The sequence below is a fragment of the Cupressus sempervirens genome, chromosome 6, assembly GCF_028749045.1.
Source record: "Cupressus sempervirens isolate cs-2001-9-10 chromosome 6, ASM2874904v1, whole genome shotgun sequence".
Lineage (NCBI taxonomy): Eukaryota > Viridiplantae > Streptophyta > Pinopsida > Cupressales > Cupressaceae > Cupressus > Cupressus sempervirens.
Genome location: NC_143123.1, coordinates 84,669,940 through 84,690,466, shown reverse-complemented (window position 1 = coordinate 84,690,466; position 20,527 = coordinate 84,669,940). Strand labels below are relative to the sequence as shown.

Genomic DNA, 20,527 nt, shown 5'->3' with positions numbered 1-20,527 from the left:
TACATAATTATAATTTTTGTCTAAAAAATAGTTGACAATTTTTAAAAAAATTGAATTGGGCATAATTGATCAAATTGTTGGCAATGTTTCTATGAGACAGGGATATTATTTTAATTGTGAATGACATTTCTTGTTCTATAGTTAGCTAGAAAAAATATTTTTAGTTCATATTAAGTTTATATAAAATAGATATTAATAAATTCGTTAATGGAATGATTTTATAGAATTGTTCAAAGATGTTTCCCATATTTAGTAATTTAATAGACTCTTTATGCTAGTAAGCTTCGATTGAAATTTATGGAAAATTTTATTTTATTTGTTATAAAAACATATATTAAGGGGAGACGGTATTTACTGTCCCTAAGAGATAAGTTAGTGAGTTAAGAGTCTATATAGAAGGAACATGGATTCTTTTAATTTAATCTACCTAAGATCAAGATGGAGAAAAGCTCTCTACCTGCCTGAGTGTGTGAAGGTTATAAAGAATGTTAAAATTAGAAGGAACTTTATGTATATCTCAATTAAGCTTATGACAAAAACAATGTAAATTAATGTATTTTTTGAAAAAGTAAGAGTAACATGAATGTAAGAATGTTAACTAAATAAAATATGATCAAGTTGGAGTTTTAGAAGTCTAAAAAGAAAACTATTGTTAGCTATACATTTAAAGAGTGGGAGCAATGTTTAGGTGTATTGGGAAAAAGTAATATGATGATATTAATGAGTATTGTGCATCCTTGAAATTGAAATTGTAGTTTCTTAATTGTCAATACATTTCATCTCAAAAGTATACTAAAATTTAGTTTGTGAAACTATTTTAATGTGATTTAGTCATATTATTGTTTAATTTGATTTTTCACAAACATAGTCTAATTTATTAGTTCCTACCTTATATAAGGTAGGGAACTAATATTTCCATTTGCCCTCCTCATTAATTTATGCCAAACAAATGCAGGATATTTTTCAAAGTTTTATAAAGTTTGATTTAAAAATTAATTATTAAATACTTATTCTAGTTTTTTGATTGGTTATGTGGCAATTTCCTGGGGTTTATTCTGAATTTTGCAAGCAAAAAATCTGAAAATTAGGAGACGATTGTATGAGGAAGTTTCTAGAATATGGGGCCGTCATCCATTACAAACAATAACTTTTACCGAAGAAAGTGAAGAGAATGGACAGAGGTTACAGGGAGTGGCGTTTGTGCTGCAAATTTGAAGGCTTCAATGATACATTTGCATCTTGGCAAAAGGCCAACATTATCTGTCATTTCCTAAAATTGTCCATCTGCAGATCACTTTGCCAACTCTTTTATTTTATTTATTATTTGTTATTTGTTCGAGGCATCTATAATGGTCTTCTAAAAAAAATGAGGAGTATTTATGTTTGATATTGATACTTTGTTATTTTATTTTGTTTTAATATTTATCTAAGATTAAATATAAATTAAACAATAAATAATACTCACCTTATAAAACTATTTAAGTAATGCAAATATTCACATATGAATGCAAATGACAAAATTTTTCTTGTCTATTTTTTTTAATAATATGATATTATAACTTATACAATATAAATAAGTAGTTAAAAATTTTCTTACAGTAAATACCTATTTAAATTTATATTATTATTTATTAATATCAAATATCAATTCTAACTAAAAATTAATATAAAAATATTTTAATGAAAACATAACAAATAGTAAGTAAAGAATAAAAATACACATATATCTATAGAATCTATGTCTTAATAACGAGTTCATTATATTTTAATTTAATTTTGATAGAGAATTTTCTATATTTTTGCAACCAAAACTTCCATTACTCAAGAGATCACATACAAATTAATTAAATGATTTAGACTTCATTTTACGTATAAATTATCAATAGTCCAAAGGCAGGGACTCAAGCTCTCCCAAGAGCTCTTGTTAATATTGAGTTCCTTTTTATGTATGCAAAGAGATCCAGCTCATGTTTTGATGAAAGTGAAGTACACAAGTATTTTTAAGAACTTATTGAAACTTTTTAAAAACTAGTGTGTTATGATTAATGCCAAACTTTGTTGATACATATTGCAACTATTTTAAAACAATATATTATATATATTGTGATATTGCTATCAGGGTTTAACTCAATGAGTTTGACTCAAAATCACACAAATAGCAATATCACAATTTGACTTATGTGGAAATTATCTCCTACTTATCAATATATATTGTCAATTTTATGACATGGTCTCACATTATTTTCACATTTAACCTACTTTAAGAAAATTTAGGCAAAAATGAATTAGTGGCCTTGTAAAGCTTTTTGGCTCAATTGATTACAACACTCGCCTTAATTGCTGCTGCAAAGAGCAGCCATGGCAGACATCAATGTCGACTGGAAGAAAACTGCACTCCTTGTCATTGATATGCAGGTGTGATTTCATTTGCAGAGAATCCGTTTTAAAAATTTCAATCTCTAACTTATCTGGGCTTAATATTTGGAAGCTTTGTAATTGGGCTTGAATGACAATGTGTTCTGTAGAACGACTTTATCTTATCAGGAGGTCCCATGTACATTCCTATGGGGGCCTCAGTCGTCCCTGCTATAAAGGAAGCTGTTACTTTTGCCAGGGAGAAAGGGGCTCTCATTGTATGGGTAAGACATTTTGTCACTGTTTCAACCCTTATTTTATAATTTATACCTCATTCTATTTTTCTTGGGTATAGGCTTAATCACATATTCCTATGCTTCCATGAGCGGTATAAAGTTTGCCAAAAATATATAATTGTTTTTAACCCTTCATACTTAGATGAAAATGAGGACCACGTGTGGAAAATGACTAGATTGGAAATGTGCACACGTTGGGGTAGACTTGTTAGGCTTATGTAGCTATATATGGTATGGTTATTTGTAATAAAGTATGGTTATTTGTAATAATATTAAGGCTTGGTCATCTCCGGGTACGACGTATAATTGTCAAAAGTGTGATGGACTGCGTGATGTGTTCGTAGAGCTCCATGTCTAGATTGTTAGAGTTCAATATTGGGGTCTGTCCTGTGCAGTTGAAATCTGATCACATGTATCTCCTTTTTAAATTTGACAAGATTACAAATGGTATACATTAGAGTGACGAACCAAAAATTGCACAAGAGAGTCCATTCTCATTGTAGGAGTTTTATGAATCTAAGAAAATCGGAAGCTCTTTTCTGGTGCACTCCAACAATATTTTTTATTAGCAAGAAACAGTATAGAAGGTAAAGAAAACAGGGGATTATATTTGCAGCAGTATGATAATACCTTTAATCCACAATTCTTTAAAGGTGTATAGGAGATCCTGACTTATGAAGGGAGTCTTAAACGCTTCCTTGAATCACCCTTGGTATGTCAAAGAATGCAAAGTGCATCCCGTGAAGAGAGAGACAAAGTTTAATAACATGAAAAGTATAAAAAGCTGATAAAATATTAAAAGGAAAGTTATGTAATTTCAAGGAGAAAGAAATTAATTTCTTTGGGGAAACAAAGCATAAAGGTTTTTGGTGGGAACTAACAAATAGAAAACAATATCATGGACACTTACTGGTTGGAAGTGTTGAAGTTGATGAAAGATCAATCCCACAACTGCCAAGAGTCACCTGCATGCAAACACCTGCCACAGAAAGAGAGAAGCAAAAGCTATGGAGGTTGGAACTCCCAGATCCATAGATGAGACATTTTTGATGAGCAAAAAGAGAGATTGCTATTATCAAAAGTGAATGAATAAAATTACAAAGAGATCAGTCCATATAAAAGGAGATCAAAACCCTAACAGAGTAAAACCTAGGTTGCATGATAATAATTAATAAAAGAATTAATTATTATATGCCTAAAGTTTAGCTTAAGTAATTTAGAAATAATAAGTGACTTAATAATTAAATCAAAATGATTTAATTAATAAAGCAATATCTTATTACTCTAACAAGAAGCTCTATTATGAATGAATACAAGAGAAAAGTGGCCCTCCCATAACTGGTACTACATTTTAGCTACTTATCACTGGAGGATATCAAACAAAGCAGAAAGGATTAGTCAAGTGGCAAAGCTCAAGACATTGATTGGTTGCAAGCATAATTTTTAAAATGGGGTGTTAAGACCTTGACTCCACACATTAAAAGAATATTTAATAATGTCACTATAGAGTTGAAAATGGCATACCCCCATTTGCAATTTAGGCCACACTTTTGTAATTGCTTTAGTGTCAATTCCTCTAGCATGTGTAGGTCTAGTTCAGCCTTGCATCATCCTTTTCCCTCCTAAGATGCTCAAACTCCTTGTCAAAAACTATCTTTCAATGTCAACTTCTCATTAACCGTGCATTGTCCTTGCTAGCTATCGTGTTTGAGTTTGATTTGTTTGAACACTAATGCACCATGCAGACACCGCCTACATCTCAACATTCAAATATCAGTCCCGTGCATGCTTTCCACCTAGCACTTGCTTTTCTTAGTGAGTCTTCTAAAACCACCTGGAAGCCTCCTTTTCCCTCTTCTTGCCTTTAAATTTACCTCTTTGCTTCATTCAAGGGATAGGCTGTCTCTTTCTCTCTCTGGAAGGTCTCTCTCCACAATCTCAAATGTGATCTTGCATTTTGCTTTTACAACTCTCTTGCTCTCTCATTCCGTACAACAATCTCATGTAACAACATAGCTCTTTTGGCTTTCTCAAGCCTATTTGGCAATACCTTTCCTCTTTCTTGGGTCTGTGATCATCTTGGGATTCATGGCACCCCTTATCCATCATTTATCTTGTGCAATAGGGGCTTTCCTGCCTTAATTGAGGTTTGTTTCTATTGCTTGTCTTGTGTAATTGGAGTTTTCCTCTGCTAAGTAGGGTTTGTTTGTATTACATTATCATTTATCATTTATATTTTAATCTATGTGCCTAGCTACTGTGGAGGTGGAAACACCAAAACAGGGACTTGAGTAAGGATAGTCTTTGAACAATTCCAAACAATTTTCCCTCTCTTACATGTGTAAGTTCATTGGAAGCATTCAAGCGCATGAGAGTTTGCTTATATTTAATTTATTTCATTTCCATTCATTTTTGTTATTTAATATATATTTCATCGTATTTCTAACTTCTACATTTTGTTGGTTAATTTGAAGTACAAACTTGGGCTGTCATCATATTCTGGGTGTTTTTTGTTTGATTTGTACAAGACTACTATAGATCTTTGTGGCAGACATCAGTGGACTGCACTGATGTTTCTGGCCAAGGTGGCTAGGTTTAGATTGAGGACTCTTTGTTGTCTAGTCCTCCCACTTCTTCAACTAAAATATTTCTTCTTTATCTATAATATGATATTTCCTCTAGTTTATCTAGTTTGGAGATATTTGAATGTATGTTTTGAATTTGGCTCTCAAGGGAATCTAGTATTCCTTTGATGTGGTCAAATTTACACTATTGCATTGTCGTGAACACCCCATAATTTTTAAAGAATTCTATATCATTCCTATGGGTAGTTCTTATCCCCGTAAAAAAGGAGAATCAAAGGGTTCACTTGAGCACCTCATGAGCACCACATGGGATTCATGAAGATTCATTTTTTGTTTTAAGTTGTTTATATTTTAATAAGGTTCTAAGGATCATTACATGCCAATTTGTAAGGATTTGAATCCATTTGGTAAGGCAAACAAGCCACTTAGTCTTGTTTAGGCCAATTTGGTCAACTTTGGTCAAAGACCATTACCATTAGGAGCATAGGGAAATGATAAATTTGGACTTTGTGGATGTTAAGTGTCATGTATGACCTTTTTGCAATGTAATTTGGTTGATATGAAGTAGGTAGGTACAAAGTTGTCAAAATTGCAAAAATTGCTCAAAAAGTTGCTTGATAAATTATTAGCAATTTTTACACAAATTACCTCCCAACAACCAAAATGGTTCAAAATTTGGTTAGTGTTGGTTGAGGAAGTCGAAATATGCTTATTTATGTTTAAGAGGTCAAGTTATGAAGTGTTGTTGAAGATTTTGGTTTTGGAGCAATTAAAAACTACTTTCATTTCCTAGCAATTTCACTGTTTATTGCATTACACAATCTTGTACTGTTTCAATGATTGATTTGCTGCACATGGATGTTTAGAGCATTGAGTTAGCTTTCAGGTGCAAGTGGTTTGAGGTTGATCGATTTAGTTTTGAGGTAGATATTGCTGTTTTTGTGTAGACAGTCCTTAAACCCTCGTCTATGGGTTTTTTATAAAAATAATGTTGATATCTTGACTTTCCACCATAGGAAAATTCGGAAAGTTAGGGCCTTGAATGTACTTTAATGTGCATTTGGTTTTAGACTAGGTGATGGAGGTAGATGGGAGAAAAGAGAATTGTTAAATCAAGCATCTTAGTACAACTGGTCACTGGTAAGAAGGAAACTTGGTTGCAAAAGTGCCATTTGGTGGACTAAGCACAATCTAATAGCAGATTTGATGCTTTGGAATGTGTGCACACTCAACACAAGCATTGGTTTCAGGAGATCAATCCTTTTTCTAGAAGTTGCTTTGTAAAATTGACCTAACTCACCAATTAGTTGTGTGGTAGCAGGCAACATTTGAGATCCTTAATGCGGAGACCGAAAACCCAATTTGGGATATGTTGTGAGGGGGCTAAGGGTACTTGAAACTGCAATTTATTTATATACTTGTTTGGAAAGTTTAGGAGTTGTTAGTGAAAAACTCCTCAAGTAGGGCTAGTAGCAAACTAGGTCTCTATAGGGCAAGTACCCCTCAAAGGTGTGGTGAAAACAGAAGGGTGGATGCTTTTGTTGTATTCGATCTCTAGAGTCCAGGGATGATGCTTGCACATGTCTAGTCCATCTTCTACAATAAAGATGTGTCATAGCCTTGTGAGTCAAATAAATGATTTGGTGATGATGGTGTCTTAAGGGGACAATTGATGTGAGAAGTTGTATTAGAGGGTTGTTGTAGTTGTGCAAATTGGTCAGAAGGAGTTGTGATGAGTTGATTAGGGTTCCTTGAAGGATAGTTGTTTTGGGAAACAAGATTGCCTTGGTAGGAGCAATATTGTGGTTTGTGGGTGGGAACCCTACCTTCCTTGTGGGCTCTAAATCACTTTTCTTGAAAGATGAGAAGAAATTTTAGTAAGTTAAAATGTTGAAAGTCCCAGACTACCTTGCTTGTTAAGGTTTAGGGACTTGGAGGAAGTCAAATGAAGTGTGGTATTGGCTTGGCCAACATGAGAAGTGAACTTTAGGGTATCCCATTAGAAGTGAGTAAAACAAAACCCTCATTAGTGGGGAGAAGGCCTTTTGGAACCATATCATTAGCTTGAAGCGATTCCTTGCTCACTGCTTTAACCTCTTAATGCTACGAAATGAAAGTCTATTGCTCAAGTGTTGTTCTCTTGTACAACCCCTTTCAAACATTTTAACAAATTCCATTTTTTTTCAAACTGGGATCTTAACTAAATTGTAAAAAAACAACTCATATTATTGGATTTATAAATTTTTATAATCTGACTTGAAATTTCAATCATAATCGATTGAATTTCACAAAATATGATGATGAAATAATCTTCCACACTGTAGAAACCTTTTTACATTCATAATATTTAAAATTTCAAATAACAATAAATTACAAATAATTTTATAGATTTCTTACCAGTCCAATGATAGAAGCTAAGTCTTGAGTTTGGCTTTACAATTTACAAAATCGAGAATATGTAGCAATTTGAAGCCTCGTCTAAGGTATCATGGTATGGCACTTGATGGAATAGAGTTGTGGTGTGATCTCCAACCTTTATATTTCATGGCCTTGTTCCTCCTTAACAAATTCATGACATCCTTTATTGTCTTGTACAACTCTAATAAATAATATGATCTTTATAGAAATGAATGAATAATTATCAATGTCCATGACGCTAAGAATAATCTATGGAACAACCAGCCTTGACATTTTTGTTTTTTACATCTCAAGCATTTTCCTATTCAAGGCGATGATGAGCTCCTCAAACTTTTGAACGGTTCACTTGTTGAATCAACTATACCAAGAAACAACTCTCAAGATATTGGTATGTTTTCCCCTGGTGTCCCTGAAGGCATCACACTCCATAATAAAGAGTTTTTGTTTTTTTTTTGTACCCGAATAGTGCAAAAGATATACACCCTTTCTTTCTATGCTTCTTTAGTTTTTTTCATTTGTCTAATCTCACATTGGTGTTGACCAGATTTAGTTCTTAATTAAGTAATAAGAACTTGGCTCTCCATGGAATACTAGCCCTTGTATATGCTTTTTGTTGATGATCACATGTACGGTTAAACTCCTCAAGTTTATATTTATTTTTTCTCCTTGTGTTTTACCCAATATATGCTTGCAGAACTTATCCATAACAAAAGTCTTCATCTCTTTTCTATTTGCAGGGCATGCATTCAAGGAGATATTTCATTTGTTGTTTTGTTTCGTCCATGTCTTCTTTCTTTTGCTCGTGATTTTATTGAGAACAACTTTAGGCCATCTACCTACTTCGATTTGTTCAATTCTTTTTATATATCTAATGAGACACTTCATAGCAATTACTTCAATAAGAGCTGTCCCTGTTTCACTCAGCATAATTTCACAAGGATCCAAACATTTTTATTTTGAACACGCTTGTGATCAAGCACTCTTGAATTTTCTTGAGTTGTTTTCATATCGTTTCCAAGTTGTTACTAGGACACAATTGCACCACCAGAAGTACTAGGCTAAAGAAAGTTATATTAGTTTTCAAATATCACAACTCAACCCCATTCCATCTATTTTGAAGAGTATATAATGCTTTACATCGTCCCAAAGTTCTCTTCTTTCTACAGTCCTCCCAACTAATTTGCTTGTTGAAGTTAATTCTTTGGTATTTGTACCCAATTACTTCTTCTAGAGTATTATCTCTAAAGTAAACTTTATGGTGCTTTTGCTTTCTTCTATTGGAGAAAGTAATGATTTTGATCTTGTTGGTATAGGCGTGCATTTGTATTGCTCTAGATTTTTTTTAAAGGGAATGTAAGTACTCTTGCAACCTATGTGATGATTGAACAATCAAAATAAGGTCATATGCACATAAAACAAGCTTTTCACAAACTCTTCCAAATAAACATGTAATGACCTCTTTTTTGTCAAGGCCATGCAATTGATGAAGTTAGCTCATCGTAGCGACCCTCGTGAGTTGATAAGGTGTTTTGGGGGTCCCAGTTGTGGATTTACTATTTTTAGTAAGTCTATTTTTGGCAGTTGCTTTTTTTGGCAGTGCGGTGGGTGGCTTTGGCAGTTGGTCGTCACCTACAGTAAATAAGGTCAATAATTGCATGAGCTCCTATATATTCAATAATTATCAAGTTGCATTATTATAATGATATTTATATTATTATAATAATAACATTAACAAATATTTCTAAAAAGTATGTTGGAAAGTTTCAAGTGTTGAGTTCTTTGGGGAAACTTCCACAATTTGTGAAGTGGAGTTTTTTAGGAAACTTTGGCCAATGAAAGATTATAAATGAGAGTTCATTTCATTGGGAAAAACATGCTTGAATATATATTTGCTTTTGTTGCCTTTGTGGCTTTTTTCTGAGTTTTCTAAATAGTGTGCCCTTGCTGAAGTATAAGGATTTGGTTCTGAGTTGTGTATTGATTCCACAGCTGAGGTATCGTGGATCAAGTTCTAAGTACTTTACCAATTCTCCTTATTGTGCTCACTGTATCTAGGGAGAGATTCGTTCTATGGTGTGATTTGAAGGAAGATTATTTGCTGGATTTTGTATTGGATTTGCTGTGAGAAGTTTCTGTGAAACTTCCGAGAATTGCTTTGAGTATTGTTGCAACTGGTTGCTGAGGTATAACTAATTGCAGAATCTCTTATTGTTCTACTGTGCCTTGGTGATTGGTTATTTTGAGACACTGATTGATTTGTAGAGGAAGTCGAAGAGTATCTTTACATACTGTGAGACTGCAAATTGATGTTCGAAATTGATCGGGAAATATGCTGTTGCTTCCCACTAGTGGCGTTGGGTATTCTTGTTTGCATTTGTCAATTACTACAGGGCTGGGTGGCATTTTATATTGAGTCTGCAATTAATAACAAGCCGTAAGGGATTTTCTTTATCAGTTGTGGGTGAATTTGCAAGACAGGTGACCATCATTTTGTACCTGTGATCTACTTATTGGATGTGCCATCCCCCTATTCAGATCAGCATCCAGTTGCTACCACCTGCGATTTGACTTTAAGGAAAGAATATTGCATAGTTGGCATTAACGTGGAGCAAAGAGGTGACTGAATATTTCTTTCGAAATTGTATTCTGCAAATTTGAAGATCAGATCGAGAATCTGGAGTGGAGAACATTGCCATTCAGTTTGAAAGATCAATTACATTGCCCTTACAAATTAGGTTTCAAGTGCTGCATTTTTTGCTACCAGTATTTCATGCAATAAAATAAAGCAATCGTTTTCGCTTTCAAATAAATAAAACATTGTTCAGTTGCATCAGCATTTGGATAGAGATAAATTCAGAATTCAGTAGATTGGCTTGTCCTTCATCATGGTTATCTAAATAATTGCCTCTATCTTATTAATTTTTTGGGTGTGGTACTTTGGAATTGAGAAAATTGTGAATTGACAAACATTTGGAGTTCCTTAATATTGTTTGCTAAGTGTTTGACTAAATGCCAAATCTCTGATTAGTAAGGGAAGTTGATGTTTGTTAAAGCCATAATCGATAGGGGTTTTTACAAGACACCATCTTTGCCATGCAAATTAAGCATTTTTCAAGTTTGTCAATATAAAAATTGGAAAGAGCAAGGGATAGGGACACCCTTGCTTGATCTCAATGTCACTCCTAAAACTCTCTGGTATTTTTGCCAAAGTTTTGGTTTTGATTATAACCTCTTCATAGAGAATATGGACAATTGCCCTACAATGCATAGGAATGCCAAGTTCTTCCATTCTACACCATCACTTATCCCTGGGGACTCTGCTGAAAGCTTTTTTGAAGTCAATAAAATAACAAAATGCTTTTACGCCTTTCTCTCAAAAAGTTTCAATGGTGTTTTTCAAAATAATTCCCTGATCAACCAATGCGTACTTAGGTCTTGTTCTGTCGTTTGGTTTTCTTTTCATTTCACCTACTTGCTGATTCTGTTTTCATCCATATTGCCAAAATATTTTGCAAACATAGGTTGATCATTATGGTCCTCTAATTGGAATGATTATTGATGTCACCACCACTGAAAAGAAGTATTGCTAGGCTAATTGTCTGATCCCTCTCAAACCCTTGTTGAAAGACGTTGAATATTCTCATGAATATTCTCATAATGAATGGTGTGAGAGTTCTCATCTGCCATTTCAGATAATCCACTTGGTGTTCAATAAAGTCCTTTTCTTTTCATACCCCCTATTTCTTACCAGTCTCAACCTCTTCGAAGGTGAAAATCTTTGACGTTGTGTTGATCTGGGGGAAGGTGGGTCAATAGCTGATTCTTGCGCATCAAGTTGTCGTGCATATTCAAACCATTGATTAACAATATTATTATTCTCAAATTGTTTCTTCTTGGTTGATGTTCCTTCCCAAAATGGCCCGAGTTTACTTTTTCCAAGGTAGATTAGCTCGTCTTCCCTTGCGTTCATGATTTCAACTTTCTTCTTTCTTAAAATCTGCTTGTACAGCTTAATATTTTTCTTCTTCTTGCCTGACTTTTCCAAAGTTGACTTGGAATTTTGCATTCCTCATTCAACCAATAGTGATTTGGTTTTGATTTCTTATTTTTTGCTCTTTTGCACTTCCCAAGTGCTACTTGAATGATATTTGTTAACTCATGATTGTTAAGGCCTTGAAAACGAGTTTTCTCCTAAATTAACCTCTTTAGCATTGCGTTGAAGATAATCTTTTTTTTTTTTGTGTCAAAAGAATTCTGCCCTTTGAAGTTGGTTACTGAAGACATTTTCTCCCACGTTCATTTTATTTCTAAGATAAGCTTTACATCAATTGGGCTATTCCAGATGTTTTAAATCCCAAATATTTTCATCAATTGTAACTTCCTCTATCTTTTTAATCAATCTCTCATAGCAATTCTATAATCAATGATAATTACTCCATTGTTTGGTTGTACGTAAACTTTCATGACTTCTACCCTTTATCCAAAGTTCAAGTAATCCATCTCTTTGAAATAAATCTTGGGGTACATCCTATCAAACTTTTCAATATGCCTTTGGTTCAATTCATCGAATGAATTAAGCAAACTATGTCTTGAGGTAACCAATTCATGGTACCACTACATGCCTTTAAAAAGAATGGTTGCAAATTTAATAGTATCTTTTTTATAGATTGGGTTAAGTAAACAGTATGAATTCAACTTTTGACACAGGTGCACATTTTTTTGATCCATCATAAGAGGGAATGGTAAACTTAATCTTAGTAGTTGGTCTACTTTTCATTTTTAGATTGCAGAAATTAGTGAGGTGTCTTACTTCTAGTCTTTTTGTATTCATCAATATAAGCTGCAAAGCTGTCTTTCTTTTTAGTCTTGTTGTTCCTCTTTTTTAGATTCTACTTCTCTTTTAAAATTTACTTTGAAAAGGCTTAGATGTGGAACCACCAACGGTTCTGTTATTTGTAAGAGTAGTAGCACTACCTTCACCTATAGGTTTTGGGAAGATTTTGGAGCATTTAAGTTTTGCATTGTTTGTAACAACTATTTCAAAGGATTTTTCATTTGTGGTCAACCAATCATATATGATGTTGTTATATTGGAGAGTTAGAGCCTGCTTCCCTTTTTCATCTATTTCTATTTCTTCAAAATTTTCAGCTTGATCATGCAATTTTCTTTGCTCTCTCATAAAATTTTATTTTTTAATCACTAGGTTGCATTGGAATTTGTTAACTTTTAACTTCGCAAATTGGCAAGATCATACTTTGATACCGTTGTAATGATCTCTTTCTAATATGTTAAACAATTTTTTTTTCCAAATTGGAATCTTAACAAAATACTAAATCTGTGCTCCATGGGGATGTGTCCCCAATGAATTTTGACCCATTCCCATTCCGGGAATGGAATGGGGATACGAGGACATTTTTTTACCATCCCCCATGCCATTCTCAAATTGTCCAAATTGGTTATTGTCCGTGAAACGTAATTTTTGAAGCCAGAGGAAATGGGGGTACTTGAATTAGTACTGGGACAACATGACCTTTCCTCGCCTGTCCTCAGTATTGATTCCCATCCCCTTTTTCCCAGCTGACACGTGGATGACGACTAAGCCAAAAAAAACACTTTATTTTTTTAATTTGTGTTTCATCGCGCAGGTCCCACATTGTTTCTAACTTATAATAAAATAATCTAAATCCTATTTGGACTATTAAAACACTAAAAGTGCAAGTCTTCTCATTTGTAGTATTATCAAAGTTTTTAAGAGGAAGAGGAAAACATAGAGCAGGAACAACAGCGAGGAAAGATTGCATTCTAGAGTTGCATGAGGAATTTTTACCTTCATATCTTCTTCATTCTAGGTATCTATTTCATTTTCCTTTTGTTTGTTTCAAACTTTGTTGCCATTTTTTATTTTTTTTATCACATAGACAGGGCGTTTCAAATGAAACATTGAAATATCTTTTTTTTTTAATAACTTGCAGCACTATATTACATGTACTAGTAGCAGTGGGAGTGACTACGAGGGAATTAGTGATAGCATGGATGTTGCTATGCAAGAAACTCAAATATCACAAAGAAAAAGACCTAGCTCTAGGGCAACCATAGGGGACTCTTCAATTAATATGGATCTTCATAGGGAAGATGCAGCAACAATCCATTTGAGTACCCTTCCCAAATCCTCAAAAAAATGCCATTCCCAAATTCTCAACAAAAAATGCCAAAGGCCCATTGAACCCCAAGAAACCTCTCCTACAATTTGCCTCAAGAGAATAAGGAAAAACAAATGGGGATTTAGTAGGGAATGAGAGTAGCATATATGTAAAAAATATTGTTTTGAGAGCTACACTAGAGTGTATTGCCATATGGAAAAGTAGGCAAGGAGTCATAAGATGCAAAATGATTACACAAGAGTAAAAAAATGAGGCCACTAGATTGCCCATGGAGGCGGGGGGGATTGAAAATGGGGAGTCCAATAGAGAATGTGCAAGCCAATATGCCTATGAGTTGCTAATGGATAGGTAGGCAAGGAGTCAAAAGATGCAAAATAATTACACAAGAGGAAAAAAATGAGGCCGCTAGATTTCCCATGGAGGGACGAGGGATTGAAAATGGGGGTCCAATAGAGAATGTGCATGCCATTATGCATATGAGTTGCACAACCTCACAACCACTACCACTCCCACTTGTAGAGGAAAGGGAAAGAAGACCAAAAGAGAAACCAATGTTTGCTCATATGTTTAATGTGCAAGCAAAAGAGAAGGCCCAAGAACCTATTGGTAGGTTTCTTTTTGCTCATGGTATATCACTCCATATGTTACTCTCCTCATTTTGTAAACAAATGTGCAAAGATAAATATGCTGCTGGTCCGTCATTTGTACTACCTGGAGAGACAAAATTATGCACCACTGTGCTTGATAAAGAGTATTTAAAAGTAAGCATTTTGATGGAGGATATGAGACAATCATGAATGTGTGATGGATACACTATCATCATGGATTGGTGAACCAATATCAAACATCGACCACTCATCAATCTTATTGTCACCAGCACAACAAACTCTCATTTTGTTAGAGCTATTGTTTGTTCAAGGAAAAGGAAGGATGCATCCTTTCAATTTTAGATTTCGAAGGATGCTATAGAAGAGGTTGGATCTTCAAATGTTGTGCAAGTAGTCACTGATTCAGCCCGAGTGTGTAAGTTAGCTGGATTGATGGTGGAGAGTACTAATAGACAAATGTTTTGGACCCCATGTTGTGTACATGTATTTAATAATGCCTTGAAGGACGTTGGAAAAATTGATTGGATAAAGGCTATGGTGTTTGAGGCTAGAAATGTGCAAATGTTTATTTGCAATTATTACACATCTCTTGCATTGTTTAGGACATTTTCCAAGAAAGAATTCGTCAAGTACATGGAGACTAGATGTGCTAGCTACTTTATTTTGTTGGAGAGGATGCTTGAGGTCTAAGAGTTTTTACAATCTATGGTGGTCAATGCAGAGTGGAATAGATGGCATGAATCAAGCACCTCAAATGGAAGACATGTAAAACAAAGAATTCTGGATGATAATTAGTGGAACACAATTAGGTAGGAAAATTAAATAATTGTGATTGCTGATTTAATAAAATATTGATGATTTTAGCATTTGCTTATTTTATTATTTAAGAATTAACAATCTTAAAATCCATTATGTTTCTCTCTTGTAACTTGCTTGCATTTGCAGTTACATTTGTTCATTTATTGACCCTTTTGTATAGGTCATTAGATATGTTGATGTTGACTCTCCTAGCCTTGGAGAGATTAATGAGACCTTTGATAGCATGCTTAGGCAGATCAAACGGAGCCATTCATGCCAAGGACCCCAATTTGGGGTTTTATGAGGCTCATCTTAAGCCATTGTGACACAACGGTGGGACATCATGAACATCCCGCTTCACATGGCAGCCTATATTGTCAACCCTAAATGGTATGCGCTAAGACGTAGGAGAGTGGCTCCATCTAGGGATGAGGAGGTGAGTCTCAAATCTAAAATTCCAAGTTTTACTTTTCAATTTAAATGTGTAATAGAAAGCTTCCAAACAGATCTCTTCAATCTTCAATGTTCATTAATCATTATTTGACAATTGCTAATCTAATATGTTTTTTATTTGTTCAACTTAGGTGAAGGAGGGCTTCTTCATGTCCCTTGCAAAAATATACTACAAAAAAGATATTGGTACTTTTTGAGAGTGGTAGCTTGACTTTGCCAATCTTCATGGTCTAACTTTAGTAGGTCAAAAGTGAAGATGGATAGAGTTACGTTAGCTCAAAGGGACCCTATTAGATGGTGGACGTGGCATGGTAAAGATAAATCCGAGCTGAGAGTTTTTGTCGTTTGTCTTCTTTCATAGGTTGCAAGTTCCTTTGTTGTAGAGAGGCATTGGTCCACATATAGCTTCATCTAATCAATCAATCAAGAGGAACAAGCTTACCTCTAAATGTTCGAAGAAGTTAGTGGTTGTTCATAGTATATTGCGGCTACAAGATCGACAAACTCCTCATTAAAATTAGACTCCAACATTACGTTGGGATATTAATCCTAAGGATGCTATGTAGGTTAAGGAGGATAAGACACCTATAGTGATGAAGGAGCATTCTAGGCTTGCTTGCAATCCTGCATGATTGGAGTTATTTTGGCTAAGTGTTGTGGACTCGGTCACCAAACAGCGGTGCTCGGTTGTTGAAGGGGTGTAGTTATGGTCGAGGAGCTTGATCATTGAAGGGGCTCGGTCACTGAAGGAGCTTGACAGATACAGATGGCTCGGCATGTGTTGGTTGCTAGGCACTCTCTGTATGCACATGTGTTGGTTACTCAACATGTACTGGGAGCTCGGCATGCTTGGGAGTTTGCTAATGCTCGGCTTGGTCTTTTTGACGCTCGGTTTGGTCTTGGTTCCTGTAGGTGCCGAGTTGCCTATGAGCCAACTTTGGGTATTTAAATCATGTTGTAGTCAACTTTGGGGTATTTAATTTGTGTTGTAGCTGACTTGTGGCTCAACATATATTTAATGTAAGGGATTTAATTTAATTTGTAATGAACTGAGCCAACTTGTGGCTAAGTTTGTTTACCGCATAGGTTAATTAAGAATTGCACATAGATAATGAACACACACACGAACAACAGAACTCTTCTTATTATTATTCGCATATGCCAGAACATTACATTATGCTTTCCTGATAAGATCTGATGAATAAAATGCTTCTTGAAGGGGTTATAAATACTTTCCGAAGAACTTTCCCGAAGGAGTCCGTCGGCCACATACAACATGTCGCTACATAACAAAAACCTTTCCGAAGGGACCCGTTGGCTACATAACAAGAACCTTTCCGAAGGGACCCGTCGGCTGATACACAATTTTCTTCCCGAAGGGATCCTTCGGCTGATACACAATTTCTACCGACGACATCATCCCCCTCAAAAAGAAAAGTCGTCTCCTGACGACTATTACAAAATCTCTGAGACAAATTAACAACCAAAATACATTGACTGACTAATTGGTCTTCAACACTGTCACCTTAGCCAATCTAAAATTTGACCCTGATAGCCACCTGTTCTGCTTTTTGCCTTCCAATTTCGAGTACACTGAACCAAGTGTCGCTGCACTGCCTCCAACTGGATGATCAGCTCCTCCCGAGCTCTCTACGCATCCACCAAGACAGCCTCACGGCCAACACCTACTCTCAGTGCCTTTGGTACACAAACACTCCATGCCTGCAACAGCTCTAAGTCTTCTCAACTGGTTAGACTCCCACGACTGATATCTGCAACGACTGGGGGTCCAGCGGGCAACGCCCTCGGCGGGGTCGAGGGGCAGCGCCCCTCGCCGCCAAGACCAAATTCGCACTCTGAAACCCACACAAAACTACACGGAACACACCATTTCTGTCATTTTCTGCCGATTCTACACTCTTTCTGGCAATCGTTGGTTCTTTCTCTACCCTGTGGCATCATCTGATACTCATTTTGAGCATTCTTGATTTGTCGACGTTTTTTCTTTTGTTTTTTTTTAGAAAACCTCCAGTCACCCTTCTGTGCTACCAATATACAGCTACACCATACATCCTGCCACTGTATCGACTCCTTCCTTATGCAATATCCTGTAACGTCCTCCAAAGTCTGAATGCAATAGCAAGTAGAAGCCGTACACCAAAACCCCAATCTTCAAAATCTGTAATCTTGCAATCCAAATCCGTACACATGATATGCTTGAAAAATCCGTACAATTACCTCACATTCCAAATTGTAATTTCTGTACACTATCTTTACTTCAAACTTCCTCCAAATTTCGTACGCCGTACGGCCAAAATCTGCAGTGTCAATGGCTTTCCTCAAAAATTTGTACAGAGATACTGTACGGTAATTTCCATAAAGTCTGTACGGTGCATGGTTAAAATAGCTTTAAAAATTGTACATTCATGTGTGAAGGAAACCGTACAATTTTATGCCAATTCCAGACTTAATATAAAATTCCGTACACTCTTGCCAAACTGAAAAATCCGTACGGCAACCTTTACTTAAAAAACCGTACACTGCATCATCATTTTAAAATCCGTACACAGGACTGGAAAATCTGTACGCTTCCTTCAAAACCGTACGGTGAACATTTAAGAATCCGTACGGTGCATTTTTTTCTTCCAAAAATCCGTACAGTATCTTTTTCATCACTCTCTTTAAAAAAAAAAAAAAAAAAAAATTTATTTATTTATTTTTCTTTTTTCAATAGCAAAGTCAGTTTTCCCTTCGATCGTCCGCATTGTCGGTCTGCAACGACGAAGGGGTCGCCCGAAGGCCATTCTCTGACGTAGAAGTCTTCCGGCCGTGGTATACCTTCAGCTTCGAGCCATTCACCGCTTGAAGCACTTCCTGGTTTGATCTCATTCCGGTCGTCGTACTTCAACACCCATTGTCCGAGTTGAAACTTGCTACGCTTGTTCCGTGTCATCTCCATATCGCCTAGTTTGTTCCCGAAGCTCGCTACCATGGACTCCGTCAGTTGCCCCTTCTGTCCGTTAATAACACATTCACTCTGTACTGCTACAACTTTTATTGAACCCTTCCTCTTTGTTGCCTATGCAGACTGTATCGTGTGTCTTCCTTGCTGCCGGTACCTTTCTACTATATCTGTGGTTCGATGTAATACTTTCTTCCTGCGCAGTTGTACAGTAGAATCTTTCCTTCTTTTGGGTATGTTCTTTCCTTCAGCTTCAGTCATACCCGTGTTTCCTACTTCGGCTTCTCTGTGTTACTTCGAACATTCATTTTCTCCATCGGCTTCTCCATGTTCTTTTGGACATTCATTTCCTCCGTCAGCTTCTTTGTGTTCCTTCGGACATTCATTTCCTCCTTCGGCTTCTCTGTGTTCCTTCGGACATTCCTTTCCTTCTTTCTTACCTTCGTCGATCCTTAGCATATTACAACTTGAAAAGAGCTCGTAATCCTCTATCTGCCAGTGGTAAAGACCATTTCTAGAATCCAGATCGTCATCTCCTTCCAATCGTAGGATTCCCTCCTGATCAGGTTCCATACTCTACCTCCTCTCATCATCTTCTCCTTTGGAATTTGACGATAGAGCTTCTTCTCCAACCATCTGAGTGTGTAGATTGATGACATACTTCCGGCCTTTGCTTTCGAGTGATAAAGTATTTTTCTTCCAATCATGCTTTGCCTTGGCTTGTATCAGCCACCCCCGGCCCAGAATGGCATCATATCCTCTCCGCTTCAGTGGGATCACGACGAAATCCAACAAGAATGGCTGTGTTCCAATCATCACTGGTTGTGCTGTCAGGACTCCCAATGGCTTGATTCCATGTTGATCGGCCGTTAGCAGCTGGAATGTAGGCGGCCATAACGTTGGCTGTCCCAACTTTTTCCAAGTGTCTTCAGGCAACACATTGACACTGGACCCTCTGTCCACAATTGTTTCCGTCAATACAGTCCCGAGAATTCCCATTTCAACGACTGTCGGATGGCGTCCGGATGATAGAGCTAATAGCATCGGATCTTCTGCACTTGCGCCACTTTCCTTCCCCTTTTTCTCTGCTGTACTTGCTCCACTCTCCTGCTCCCTTCCATGTTCTCCTGGCAGTTTAGCAGTGGGAATGATGTTTGTGAGTGCCGATTAGAGCTGAGGCATAGTGAGCAACAGATCATTTATCCTAACGGGTATCTCAGCTTGCAATATTTGCCGTACAATGTTCTGTTCTGCGCAGTTCCGTCCGGAGGTACTCGGCGTGTCCTTCAGGTGTGCCGTTTCTATCTGTGTTGCTTGCTGAATCTCTGCCCGTGCTTCCTCCAGTCTCTTCTTTTCCTCCGTCGGATTGGGGTATAGCCTTGCTTGCTTCCGAGTGATCGCCAGAACTTCTTCCTCGTCCGTCCCGACAGTAATCAAGTTTACTCCGGACTTTGGGCACTTAGCATCGTCATGATTGTTGGGTCCACACCATCGGCATAGCAACTTCGGTGTGTTTGCCGTTGTGCACTCTCGGGCAAAGTGACCCCACAGATTGCATGCGCGACATTGAACTATCAGCCGACCATTCGCATCATACTGAATTCGACTCCTTCCGCCTGTATTGTTGTTGCTGCTATTGTTGTTTTTTTGACTGTGCTGGTTGTTTTTGTATCCGCCCGATGTGGCACCTTCTGTACTGGTGTTCCCGCTCCCTCCTGCCGCAGACGCTTCTTGCGCGAGGAACACTTGCTGTGGTGTTCCTGATTTCAAGTTGAAAGGACATTCCTTTACCGAGTGTCCTAGAATCTGGCATATCTCACAAAATTGATCTTTTGGGCAGGATCCCTTCGTATGGCCTTCTTTCTTGCACTCCGTACACCATAGGTCATTG

The 20,527-nt window shown here is 36.4% G+C and overlaps 1 protein-coding gene across 2 annotated transcripts in view; it reads left to right on the top strand.

The window, feature by feature from the left end:
• The first annotated feature begins 2,091 nt into the window (after nt 1-2,091).
• Nucleotides 2,092-20,527, top strand: part of LOC149551288 (Isochorismatase family protein) — a 52,567-nt gene continuing 34,131 nt past the window's right edge. The window contains exons 1-2 of one of the 2 annotated variants that reach the window (XM_089786845.1): nt 2,092-2,415; nt 2,526-2,639. In XM_089786845.1, the coding sequence (XP_089642971.1) occupies nt 2,359-2,415; nt 2,526-2,639 (171 nt within the window). In that variant the 5' untranslated portion in view covers nt 2,092-2,358. The remainder of the gene's footprint in view (nt 2,416-2,525; nt 2,640-20,527) is intronic. The other variant, XM_089786844.1, reaches the window with a different exon arrangement.